The sequence below is a fragment of the Gracilinanus agilis genome, chromosome 3 (assembly GCF_016433145.1).
Source record: "Gracilinanus agilis isolate LMUSP501 chromosome 3, AgileGrace, whole genome shotgun sequence".
Lineage (NCBI taxonomy): Eukaryota > Metazoa > Chordata > Mammalia > Didelphimorphia > Didelphidae > Gracilinanus > Gracilinanus agilis.
Window position 1 is genome coordinate 203105052 of NC_058132.1, and position 12951 is coordinate 203118002.

The 12951-nt window shown below is 39.3% G+C and overlaps 1 protein-coding gene across 1 annotated transcript; it reads left to right on the top strand.

The window, feature by feature from the left end:
• The first annotated feature begins 1122 nt into the window (after positions 1-1122).
• CD3E (CD3e molecule) lies at positions 1123-10116 on the top strand. Its single transcript, XM_044666363.1, has 7 exons — positions 1123-1193; positions 3828-3857; positions 5141-5155; positions 6413-6631; positions 7891-8055; positions 8761-8807; positions 9343-10116. Exons 1-7 carry the CDS (start codon positions 1145-1147, stop codon positions 9397-9399), a joined length of 582 nt encoding a protein of 193 aa, XP_044522298.1. The 5' UTR covers positions 1123-1144; the 3' UTR covers positions 9400-10116.
• Positions 10117-12951: the final 2835 nt, after the last annotated feature.

Here is a 12951-nt window from a genome sequence, read left to right on the forward strand (position 1 = left end):
ACCCACATACCCCCCAAAGGATAATGTCTTGACTTGCTCATGAATTGAATTTAAGTGAGGCAGAAGTGGACAAAGTCATCAGCCTCATTCTCTCCTTCCAGAGTCATTGAAATCCAGTAACAAGACAAAAGTCAGGATGACTGGCAATGGCCCGGGATGAAGTGGATGACCTTGATATCTTCAATGTCTGACCAAGCTCTAAACACTCCACAGCACCTGCTTCAGTCCCCTTCATGGCCACTGGAACAAGTTGTTCTCATCTGCCCCTTCTGCCAGGGGGAGTCTTCACATGCTTGGGGCATTCATCCCTCTAACTCACTGATGGGGTTGAGGCCTGTCAGCCTAGTTTAGCCTGTTTGCTGAGACAGTTTTACCAGAGTGTGGCCACTGCCCATGCTACAGCTTCTTGGAGCCACAGGTGAGAGATGGATGACAGGTGAACACCAAAAGTGGATAAGCAACTCTGAAAAGGACTCAGCAAGCCTCAACCCAGAGGTCCCAGTCCTCCCTGAATACCCCATACATTTACCAAATGTTTTCCCTCTATATACCCTGAAAGTAAATACTAAATACTAAATGCTTAATTTCTGGTCAGCAGAAAGAGGAAAAGAAGGGGGAAATTTTATTCCTAAATATTTCACACATTCATTTTCAATGAAGACATTTTCATTCTGACAAAAGGATCTCATCCCTCCCCCAACCCGTCCCCTATACCCCCTTACAGGTGTAAATAGTGAGAATCCTAAGTGAATAAGACTGGTGATACTTTTTATAGGTAGCACCAAGCTTCACTGGAGTTTCCATGTACTTAGAGAACTCTGTAAGGCCCTGTCTTCCCACAATCACCCCAGGTGTTTGCCCCCTGCCTTCAATATATCCAAATGGCAGCGTCATGCAGTCTCAGCAGCCCATACACATTTCCTGTGTGGGACTCAGAAACCCGCCTTCCCCTTCTAGCCTCGGGTGCCCATTTCTGGCCTCTTGAAACCCCACCTCCCTCCTACTCTGAGCAGAATTCGACAAAGATGTTCCTTGGATGCCTCACCTTCCTGCAGGAGTTTTGAACGACCCCCAAGATTACTTTTTCAGAAGAAATAACCCCACCAAAACCTGACTGCTGGGTCAAGGATCCCAACAGAGAAGGATGCAGTTGGGATCTCTCTGGACTGTGCTGGGATTCTTTCTTCTCTCAGGTGAGTGGGCAGTATGAAGGAAGGCTGGGGGAGGCACACAGGCATGTCCAACAGTACCTATGGGCACCAACTGCCCTAACCCACTCACAAGAAGTGAAGAATGACTGGTGTTTGAGAGAAACTGAGACAGGGTAGAAAATTAGATCTTGGGGCTCCAGATGTCAAAAATTAGAAAACTCTTTGTTCCAGGAGCCTCCTGGAAAGGGTTTCCTCTCCCAGAGAGGAAAAGAGGCAGGGGTTGGGATGACCCTATCTGGAAAGCAAAAGGGATTGGCTGCCCTTAAAAAATATATTTCTTTCACACTCAACAAACTCTTTCGGAGGCCTGATAAGCTAGTACAAAAAGATTTACTTGGCTAAAGCTAGACTTTATCCTCAAAAGTCCATCTAGTTTTGGTCCAGTGTTATACTGGAGGAGTCAGATGTTGAGGTAGAATCTAGAATATATTTAACATTTACAAGATGAAGTCTGAGACAAAATGGCTGATGGACTTTCGGTTAGGAGGCTTAGATAAAGCTCCATGCTCTCACAGAAAAGGTTTCTATCCCAGAGTCTCAGCCAGTACCCTTACTTTTCTGATCTATGGTCAGAAGCTACCAGGAGGTAAGGTGAGATTCCTCCAAGGGATCTGTAGAGCATTTTCCCAGAAGTTAATGGGGCAGATAATCTTTCTACATGTTTCCAGGGAAGGATAGAACCCTGATGACCTGAACCCACACACACACACTGACAAATAGTTTTGGCATCCCAAGGCTATCCCTCAACCTGCCTCTGATCCTTTTAAAGTCTAGTGTCTAAGGAGAAATGCAGACCCAAACACAGAAAGTCTTTAGAAAGTAAAAGCTAGAGTGAATAGCAATGCAATTATTCCAAGTCATTTCTGCGTATAGTGAATGAACCTTGGAGGCCTAGTGGAAACCTAAAAGTAATATTTCCTCACCATTTCTCTAATCTACTGAACACTGCCTGATACAGAGAACCAAATAATAAGTTTATTCTAGTTAATTTAACTTTTAGCTCATATTTCAATTAAATTCAATCCAGTAAGAATATATTAAGCACCTAAGTTCCAGATACTGGGAATACAAAAACAGTCCTTGTCCTCAGGGAACTTACATTCTACTGGGTAGAAACAACACATACACAGAAAAATAAATTTAAAAAAAAGAACTATGTGTTATCAAGGAATGGAAAACAAAAACAACTGGTAGAACCAAAGCAATGTTCCAGGAAATTATCTCATATTCACTGTTTATACATACCATCTCCTCTAATAGACCATAGAGCTTTGAGGGCAGGACCTGTTTCATCCTCTTGCACAAAGCAGACACTTAAAATACTTATTGATTGATTGGAGGGTAGAGGTTGAATAAGTATCATTATCTCCATTTATGGATGAATCAAAGAAGGCTCAGAAATGTGAAACAAATTTCTCAAAATCACACAACTAGTAAGCATCATTAAAATGCATTTCAGCCTTTGCCTCAGACACAAAACAAGTGGAAAAAATGAGCCATCAATGAAGCAATAGTTTGTGTTAAAGCATGAATTATAATATTTTTGCCTAAACATGAATCAAAAGTGAGAGCCATCAAACAATGCTTTCTTTTTTTGTAAAGGTTTTTTATTTTACTAATTATATGTAATGATTTTCCACATAAGTTTTCTGAAGTTATATGATCCAAATTGTCTCCTTCCTTCCCTTCCCTCCCATCCCAGAAATGGTAAGAAATTTGATCTGGGTTATACATTATTATCATACAAAACATATTTCCATATTGTTCATTTTTATAAAAGAATAATCATATAAAACCAAAACCAAAAATAAAAACCTAAATAAACTGAGGTGAAAAAATCATATGCTTTGGTCTGCATTCCAACTCCAACAGTTCTTTCTTTGGAGGTTTTTCTTTTGGAGTTCTTTCTTTGTCCTAAGTCCCTCAGAATTGTCCTGGCTTATTGTATTGCTGAGAGTAGCTAAGTCTTTCACAGTTGAACATCCCACAATATTGTTACTGTGTACAATGTTCTCCTATTTCTGCTTATTTCATTCTGCATCAGTTCACGTAGGTCTTTCTAGCTCTCTGAAATCATCTTGCTCAACATTCCTTACAGCACAATAGTATTCCATCACCATCATATACCAAAATTTGTTCAGCCATTCCACAACTGATAGATATTCCCTCAATTTCCAATTCTTTGGTCAAATATTGCTTTCAAAAAGGATTTGGTTTTTCCCTCAGACAGAGAATAATTTTCAAAGTGGAGACTCAGGTTTTAGAATCTACTTGCTGTTTTTCTAGCACCCAAAGAGGTAGACTTAGGCTTGTTTCCAATCCCTGACCCCCACTCTCTTCACTTTTGGTTTGCCTTATATATATTTTTAAGCTTAACATGAAACATTTCATAGCCCACTTTTGTAGTGACCAAAGGCCGCTAAGCACCAGGGACCTTTGTGGCAATATCTTATTGCCTATTGGGTAAGAATATCCATTTTCCATTTGTGAGAAGGTGAAGGATTTGACTTCAGAGATTCTTAATGGGTATGACTGGAAGATACTTTCCCTTTCCTTTTAGAATTCCAACCACTTACAATGTTTGCTTAATTTTTTTCTCTCCATCTTCTTTTCCAGCTTGCGTCTCAGGGGAAGACTTTGAAGAAGGTAAGGCAGTTTTTCCTTCACCTGCTATGGTGGCACAACATTTCTCATGCTCCCACAGGACTAAGCATCCCAAAGAGATAGATCACCATTGATGCTCCACTATAGACTCACTTTCCTTTTACCTACAAATTAAGAGACTTTCTGATCCAGAAAATTAAAACACAAAAGAATGTAGGAGTCCTAGCTATTCTAAAGGAAAGAATTGAGGCTTTCAAATGGAATTGAAAGTTTCTGTATTTACATGAGTGTTTTTATGTGGTATATTTGGATAGGTCCTTATCACATACTATGTGTGTATAAATGTCTATAATCATGTCTGGTTTCTCCCATCTGTGTGCATGCATGTTTGTACATGCATGTATGCTACATTATCTAAGGGCTCCATTAAGTGTTTTTGGATGTGTATGATCCTTGGAAGTAAGGATTGTTTCATTCTTTGTTTTTGTATGCTCGACTCCTAACAGAGTGTCTGGCACAGAATTAGGTATCTAATTGTATTACATTGGTTAAATTTCCAATGGGAAATTACACAAAGAATGATATACGAAATAAGAGACTATGAACTTGATCTCCACTGTAAGGAATTGAGTTAACTGAATAGTAGAACTTCCTGAGAGCAAAGATTTTAGCTCTGAAGATCATCGAATGCAGGGGTTCTTAATCCAAGGTCCACAGATAGATTGGGGGAGGAGGTCTATGTATTTGGAAAAGAAATTTTTTTTCTCTTTTGATATAATGTTTCCCTTTTAATCTTATGTATTCTTTGCATTTTAAAATATAATTTTAAGGAGTTCATAGGCTTTGTCAGATTGCCGAAGGGGTCCATGACACATAGAGATTAAATACCCCTGATGTAATCCCAACCCCCACCCCCTCCACCATAGCTGCTGCCATTTTAAATTAAAACAAAGAAAAATGAAGTCCAAGATGTGATTAAAGTCGAGAGCACTTTCTGATCCCCTTGGAGAATACCAATGAGTTAAACAAAGAGGGGTGTTTAAGAAAGATTTTGGAATCTTTTATCTTTCAGAACAGATTTTTTTCTATGTCTGAGATGGCTTGTATATGGTCTTACATAAAGGCAGAGGGACAGACTAGAAGATTTATGAGGTTTTGTGCCCTATTAGCTATATGAACTCATATTTGCATATGAATGTTTTGAGTGTTTCTACATTATTAAGAATATACATGTATTCAGATATTATAGAATTTAAACTTAAATTCCTGAAAAAAGCTCTACATGCAACAAAGTTCTCTGACTCCTTTTTCTTTTTTCTTTTCAGATCCTCAGAAATACAGTGAGTTGATTATGATCTGTGGAACCTAATTTTCCTCCATTCTCTCAAAGGGGAGTTAAAATGTCTTTGTAGTTGTTAAATGGAAATGTCCTGGGAGCCTTTAGCAGTAAAAATATTCAATGGCATTCAGTTATTATTACTACAAATAATAATGTCTGATATTTATATAGCACTTTTAGGACTTAGTACTTCTCATGAAGAAATGGAGTTACAAAGAAAGACAGGGAAGCTGCCTACATCTGCTCAAGATAGGCTTTCCAAATTTCCAATTTGAGTCTGTAGAAGACTCAGAATTTGAACTCAGGTCTTCATCTAGTTCTATTCAATGAAATAAACATCCATTTAACCAACACAACAAGAAGCTCAAGAAAAACCAGGATTCCACTGAGGGGGAGTCTGAGAGTTACTAAAATGATTTATAAACTTTAAAAGACAATATAAATGGAGTTATGATTATTAGCACTGTTTGTCTAGAGTTTGTCTGGAGAGAAGAAACAATTTAAGGCAGAGAGATGTGAAGAGCATGTCAGTCTTAAATGCCTAATCCCCATTTCTCAGAACTGTAAATAGCACAGGGTGAACAGGGCTTGGTTCCAAGGAGCCCCCATGGAATGTGAACATGTGCAGAGTGATGTGCTTTCAGTCCTGAAAGGTGACCTCCATTTTCCATCCCTGTACTTCACCTCAAGAACTCTGCTGGGCCATTCTGCACAAGCACTTCAGTTTATTAACTTCATTATTCTATAACCCTTGCACCTGTTTCCCATGGATCACCATCCATAGAGGGTAGGGAAGCTCTATTTGGGGGGGGGGAATAGGTCATTCTTTCTCCCAGTAGAACTCCACCAGCTTTCAGAATTTCCTTTGTAATGATGCCATTCCTTGTCCCCTAATTGAATTTGCTCCAAGTGCCAGGATTTTTAGTTATGGCTATGCCATATCTCATGGGCTATAAATTGGGAAACTCTAGACCAAGAGACTTTTCTTTGCCATATTCTACTCTAATTATCCCCTCATCCCCAGTGACATACCATAGAATCTTAGTCTTAGGATATATTTTAAATGAGTCATTGGCACCTCTCCCCTTCCCATCTCATACCCCATACTAAATATTCATTAGCATTCCACAGTTTTGCACTGGGAAGAGAAATTTAAGATAAGGGCCTGATTTACTCTTTTGTTAGCATTGTGCCTTTCACCTGACCTTGGTCTCCACTTCCAACTTTCCTCTTCTCTCTCCTCTTTTCTGTTTTTCAGAATTTGGAGTCTACATCTCAGGAACCCAAGTGATACTTACCTGCCCTGAGAAATCAGAAGAGCTTATAATATGGAAGAAAAATAATATAGAAATAAATGGTGTGGAAAATTATCAACTCATCCTAGATGACTCAGAGACTGAATATAGCGGCCACTTCAATTGTAAAAAAAAATCCAGTCCATCAGATGAAGGCTATTTTCTTTACCTGAAAGCAAGAGGTAAAAGAGATCAGAAATCAGGCTCTGGGGAAGAGAATATCTTAATGGATCTGAACTCTCAAAAACTTAAACCCCCAGCCTCTTCTTTCCTCAATTCCACTAAATCCTCTAAATTCAAGAATGTCCTGGAATCAGCTTAAACTGACTCTCCAGAGTCAATTGTTAAATTATCAGTGTGAGCATTTATATCTCATAAGTTGGCAAACATTACAAATCAAGGTTCCATTTATTTCTTTTGTTTATTACCTAGATTTAAGAAAGCAATGAAGAAAAATGTTAATAATTCAGATTAAGTTTAAAAGTATGTTGGATCATTTTTTCCTCATGGAAAGCTAGTCATTAAACATTTATCAGCACTCACCTACCTCCAATTCTTTTGGTTCTATAAAATATCAGTTCTTTAGTTACTTCATCTAGATAACTTTCAATGTCTATTATAGCTCGACATCTCTGATACCACCATAATGACCAGGAAACTAGCAAAGAGAAACTATGGTGTAGAGAATGGAGAATTGATCAGAAAGCAGAAAGCCTAGGTTGTGCTAACTGGGTTTAAATGCCATTTAATAACCAGATGACCTTAGGCAAATCAGTTCTCCTTTCTGGGGCTCCCTTTTTCCCATAAAATGAAGAGATTAGGGGTAGCTAGAGAGGACAGTGGATAGCACATCAGGCCTGGAGTCCAGAGGATATAGGTTCAAATCTGGTATCAGACACTTCCTAGTTGTGTGACTCTGGGCAAGTCACTTAAACTCCACTGCCTAGCCCTCTTCTGCCTTAGAACCTACACACAATATTGATTCTAAGACAGAAGATAAGAGTTAAAAAAATTAAAACTAAGACTAAAGGTAAGGATTTTTCTTTAATGAAGAAAATGGATTAGAAGATCCCTAAAGTTCCTTCTAGATTTAATATTCTGGAAATCTGGATTCTGTGTATGAATATCTTTTTACATACTCTCCATCTTAGTAAGCTTTCACTTATCACTTGCTTTCTCATACTTAATCAGAGAGTACTTATTAATAAAATAAATGGCATACTCAGAGGATGAGAATGAAAATTATTCTACAAGAGGATATTCAGAAGAGGTCCCAAACCTCCTCAATTAGAGAATAAGAGTTCTTCATGGCAAAGAGGCCAATATATAGGGATAATCATCCTTTCTTTTCTCCTTTGCCCCTTCTCTTTTCCTTTCTTCTTTCCATCAATGCCCTCAAGTGAATCTTCCCACTGACATATTAGCTCCCTCTTCTCTACAGTGTGTCATGGTTGCTTGGAGATGGGTGTGCTGACTGTGGCTGGGATTATTATTGCTGATGTCTTCATCACTCTGGGAGTACTGCTTCTGGTATATCACTGGAGCAAGAAGCAAAAGGCCAAGAGCAAGCCCATTCGAGGGGGAGGTGCTGGTGGCAAGACTAGAGGTAAGATCCTACAATCACAGTAGACAGGAAAAGGAGTATTTCAACATAAGGAGACCTGGTTGGCTTAGAGGGAACCATAAGATCAAAAATGGAATGATTTCTATGGAGTTGGGAACACAAATCCAAAGATAGCAAGGGCTAGGCAAAGTATTCTAATGTCTCAAATTGTTGATTTTTCTTTCCTCACTGAAAAAGTGTGTGTTATCCTAGTTATTCTTTTCTTCCAAAATCTAATTGCTCTCTGAGGCAGTCTGATTTCATCCTAGGCTGGAGCATGAAGTCTTTGAATAAAGGACTACTGGATAATCAAGAGAACCCCATCTCTGACATTGCTCTGTGACACTAAGCCATGAATTCAACTCAGAACCACAGTTGTCTTATCTATAAAATGAGGGAAATGACAATTGTACTATTTCACAGGGCTACTGTGAGGGAAATTCTTTATTAACCATAAAGTACAAATAAATATGGATGTTATTATTACTACCTTACCCCTTCTCTTTCCCAGTGAAAAGAAGTGTAGAGTATACTGGGCAGAGGAAAATCCAAAAAAGGAAAGGGGACATTAAAAGCATTAAAACAAAGGGAAAGAAAGAAGAAAGCCAGGGGGTAGGGGGAATGAATGGTGCACTGGCCTGGGAACAATGGAGACACTCAGAAGTTCCTTCTTGGAAATAAATCTCTTATCCTTCCTCTGAATTGTAGGAGCAAACAAGGAGAGGCCTCCACCTGTTCCCAACCCTGACTATGAGGTAATGGGGGGAAAAGTTCAGTCTTTGGGATCTAGGCAGGGGAGACAAGGAATGAAATGAAGTTGCTCATCTAAGCCTGAGGGTTCTGAAGACTGAGGATTTAGTGCTAACTGTCCTTGAGTCTAGGGAATACTTTAAAGCCACCATCCAATGAAAAAATGGAAATGTTCTCAGAATATTTCCCTTATTTGTTCACATCATCTTTGATTTTCCCCTTTTCTCAAAACTTAGAATACTTAGGAATTTCTGGCCTCTTCATTTATTGGCAAAAAAATAAGTAAAGAATAACACAAGTTTAAGAAAAGTGGCAAATCATTAAGCAAACATAATGTTATGATGGACTTTTTTACACCACTAAAATTGTAGACCTATAAATGACATAGAGGCTCTATAGACTTGGAGTGAGGAAGACTGGGATCCAAGTCAAATAAGAGATGTTAGAGACCTAAGATTTTTCTTTTGGGGAATATGCTTCCCCTTTAGAATATGCCTTTCTCTATTTTCTACTAATATCCTCATCTCTATTCCACTCCAGCCCATCCGCAAAGGTCAACGGGAACTGTATGCTGGCCTGAATCAGAGAGCCATCTGAGGACTCCTGAGGACCCCTTGCTTTCACTGCAGCCCATTTTCTGGGATTCCTACTGGGTGTTCTCTTCCTGCTCCAACCCGAGCATCCCAGAACTACAGCATCCAACAGGAAATGTTTTTCTTTTCTAAACATTGATTCCAATTCTAGGAATTTGCTCCTCTGTCCCCACAGTCTTATCCTCAACTCACTTTTTCTTGCCTTTCACTCTAATTCCTGAACCATAGAATATAACTATTCCCCTAGTGTTGAAATTATATTTTCAAGGCACAAGTGGTACAAGTCACCATATTCGATCATGGATCGAATGGAATAGAAATATTTCTATCATGGATCATGGATCATGGAAATAGAAATAGACATCAACCTTGGAGAATCAACCCAAAGCTCTAGAATCTTTGAATCCTTACTCATTCTTTTCATACTCCAAGGTATAAGGTCTGCTCTTTCTTGTTTCCTTTTTCTTGCTTTCTTTTTTTTCTTTTGCAAAATTGTCCCAGTACTCTTAATTCCAACCCCTTCTCCCTATCTAGTGTGCCACTCTTTTGGTATACTCTAGAACCTAGCATGCCTAATGTTTTCAAGTATTCTGTCCTTCACATAGTCTAGTGCCAGAACTTTCCATATACTTCCTCCAGCTCAATCTTGCCTACCTTCTCTGTGAAATTTCTAGTCTTCATGTAGACTGAGATAACCCAATAAAGCACATTTGAGTTGAAAGAGTTGTTCTTATTGGATGAACCCCTGCTCAAAGAATTCTTTAGCCTTTTGAACATCCTGGCTTCCTTGAGTCTCCAAATGATGATGATAAGTACTGATTTTAAATTAAGAGATTGTGGGTTAAAATCCTACCTGATTCTTAATACCTGTAGAACCTTTGGTAAATCACAATTTCTTTAGGGCTTGATTTCCTCTTCTTTAAAATGGAAGATTAAGAGTATATGACTTCTAAAGTCATTCAAGCTTTGGCTATAAGACCATACTTCTACAATACTTTAGAGTTTAATATGAGCTTTCCTTAACAAACTCTGTCAGGTACAAATATTAACATTCTATTTTATAGAAAAGAACACTAACTTTCTAAAAATCATATTTGATTTCAGCAAGGCATTTGTCAAGGTATCTCATGGTATGGAAAAGATGGATAGAAATGGGTTGGATGATAGTCTCATTAGGTAAAGTTAGCTGGATTTAGAATTGATTAAAAGACTAGGGTGTAGGGCAGCTGGGTAGCTCAGTGGAGTGAGAGTCAGGCCTAGAGACAGGAGGTCCTAGGTTCAAACCCGGCCTCAGCCACTTCCCAGCTGTGTGACCCTGGGCAAGTCACTTGACCCCCCTTGCCCACCCTTACCACTCTTCCACCTATGAGACAATACACCAAAGTACAAGGGTTAAAAAAAAAAGACTAGGGTGTAATGAAATAAGGATCTATATGGCAGGAGATCTTCAATAACATACACTAAGAATCTGCCTTTGGTTCTTTCTTATATCTCCATTTAGGTGGAGACAGATGTCTTATCAAGTTATAAATATATCAATGTTTTGAGGAACAACTAGTGTATTGAATGACAGGATTTGGATCCAAAAAGATTCCAAAAGGACAAAAGTATAATAAAATTTAATTTATAGGATATGCATGTAAAATTCTATACTTAGGTTCAAAAGATCAATTGGAAGTAGAAATAGCAGTCCTATTGCACTCAGTCCTGATCATCTCATGAGTCATGGAATTGGAGTCAGAAGATATCTTATAGATTATTTAGTCCAACTGCCTCATTTTATAAATGAGGAAACTGAGGTCCAGAGAAGTTACAGTCACATGGCTGTGTCACAAATAGTATATAACATAGCTGGTACTCATTCAGGGTTTTCTGACTCCATATCAGGGCTTTCAATTTGTTTGGTTCTTGGTGTCCAATTTCTTGGTTTTATAATCGAGAGCACTGGGCCTCAGAGAGGTTGTGGTTACTCGAAGTTCCACAATGGTAGAGCTGGAATTTGAACACAAATCCTTTAACTTTAAATCTACTTTTATATTTACTATACCATGCTGATGTGATAGATATCTCCAATTATTTGAAGGACTTTCAGGAAGAAGAGATCTACAGCATGATCTTTTGGTCCTGGAAGGATAAGCTAGAAGCACTGGGTGGGACTTGCAGCAGAGAAGATTTCAGCTCCATTTAAGGAAAAACTTCCTAACAATTAGAGCTATCCCAAAGTAAAATGGGCTGTCTCATAAGATGAGTTCCCTCTTCCTAGAAGACTTTGATAGGTGGCAAGATAACCACTCTTTGTTCAGTTACAGGTTTGAACTCTGGGGCCCCTTCCAGCTCTGGGGTTGGTGATTCTGTGGACTTGCTCAAAGTCTCAGAGCTAGAGGATGGCAGAGCCTTTGCTCAAATCCAGCTCTTTCACCGATCCTCCATTAGACCTCTTGTCACAAAACTCCCAACTGTGATTTGATAAAGCTATTATGTTATCACATCTGAAGAGCAATTGAGCAACTTTTTCAAGCTCAGTTTTGAAAAGGTACAGGGTTTTTGAGACCAAAAGTTTCCTCTAGGTAAAAGTAACACCAGAGGAAGAGAATGACTCCTTATAGACAATGGGAAGAAAAGTGAGGGATTCAGGTCACAGTCACCAAGGGGACAGAAAGCTCAGGAAGAGTGTAAGACAGAGAAAGAGCATGGAGGTAAGTGGAGGGATGAAAGGAAAAAGGCAAGGGACTCTGGGGTATGAGGTTCTCACAATACAACAGGCAACAAACACTACCACACTCTGAGCTCGCCAATGACAACTAATCAAAGGCTCTTGAAGGTGTATGAGCAGAAGCCTGGTTCCTCTCCTCCACAGAGGAAGCAGCCACCTCAGAGCTAGCGCAAGGCAGAGGTTAGATGTGGCAGGATGTGGGCTATCGATCTCTGGGAGAAAATGGGTGTGAGAAAAGCAGCAACAGCAACACTCAGCCTTTGAAAACAGAGGGTATTGGGGGAAGTGAATGTCTTTTCCTACTCCCCTTAGACTACATTGAATTCAGCAGAGTGTGGGGTGATTGAAGTCTCCCTATCATATTCACCAAGCTGCCCAAGACAGGAGTCTCCATCATTCTCTCTCTGTCCTGTCCAATTCTCTTCACACACAGAGCATGACCCTACCCACAACAGAGTGGTTTATGACTGTGGCTGCAGTTAAAAAGACCAATGCTTGATCTGTAGATGAGCTGATACCATGCACACTCTTTCCATTGTGGCTATAAATAATATTTACCACAAACCAATCATAAAACTGTATCTTTCAAAGGTTCCAGAGAAGCCTCCTGAAATCCAAGTCTAACTGCTGCCAGCTAAGCCAAGTAGTCATATGATTTTATTGGTAGCTGTGCTTCAGGGCCCCTTTAAAGCATTTCTTCTCACTTTATTAAGCCCTCCCAACAAATTGTGGTTGCTTGGTTAAGCAGCATGAGAAGCACAGTGGTAGATGTCATAGGGGAGCATAAAAAAATGGGAAAACAGGAGCATTTAGGTAGCTCAGCAGATAGAGAGCCAGGGCTGG

What these genes read in the sequence shown, in the direction of transcription:
- CD3E (XM_044666363.1), top strand. Translation starts at nt 1,145, where the DNA reads ATGCAGTTGGGATCTCTCTGGACTGTGCTGGGATTCTTTCTTCTCTCA. An exon ending in GGGATTCTTTCTTCTCTCAG is followed by an intron (nt 1,194 to 3,827) that starts GTGAGTGGGCAG and finishes CTTCTTTTCCAG; the next exon opens with CTTGCGTCTCAGGGGAAGAC. An exon ending in TCTTTACCTGAAAGCAAGAG is followed by an intron (nt 6,632 to 7,890) that starts GTAAAAGAGATC and finishes TCTTCTCTACAG; the next exon opens with TGTGTCATGGTTGCTTGGAG.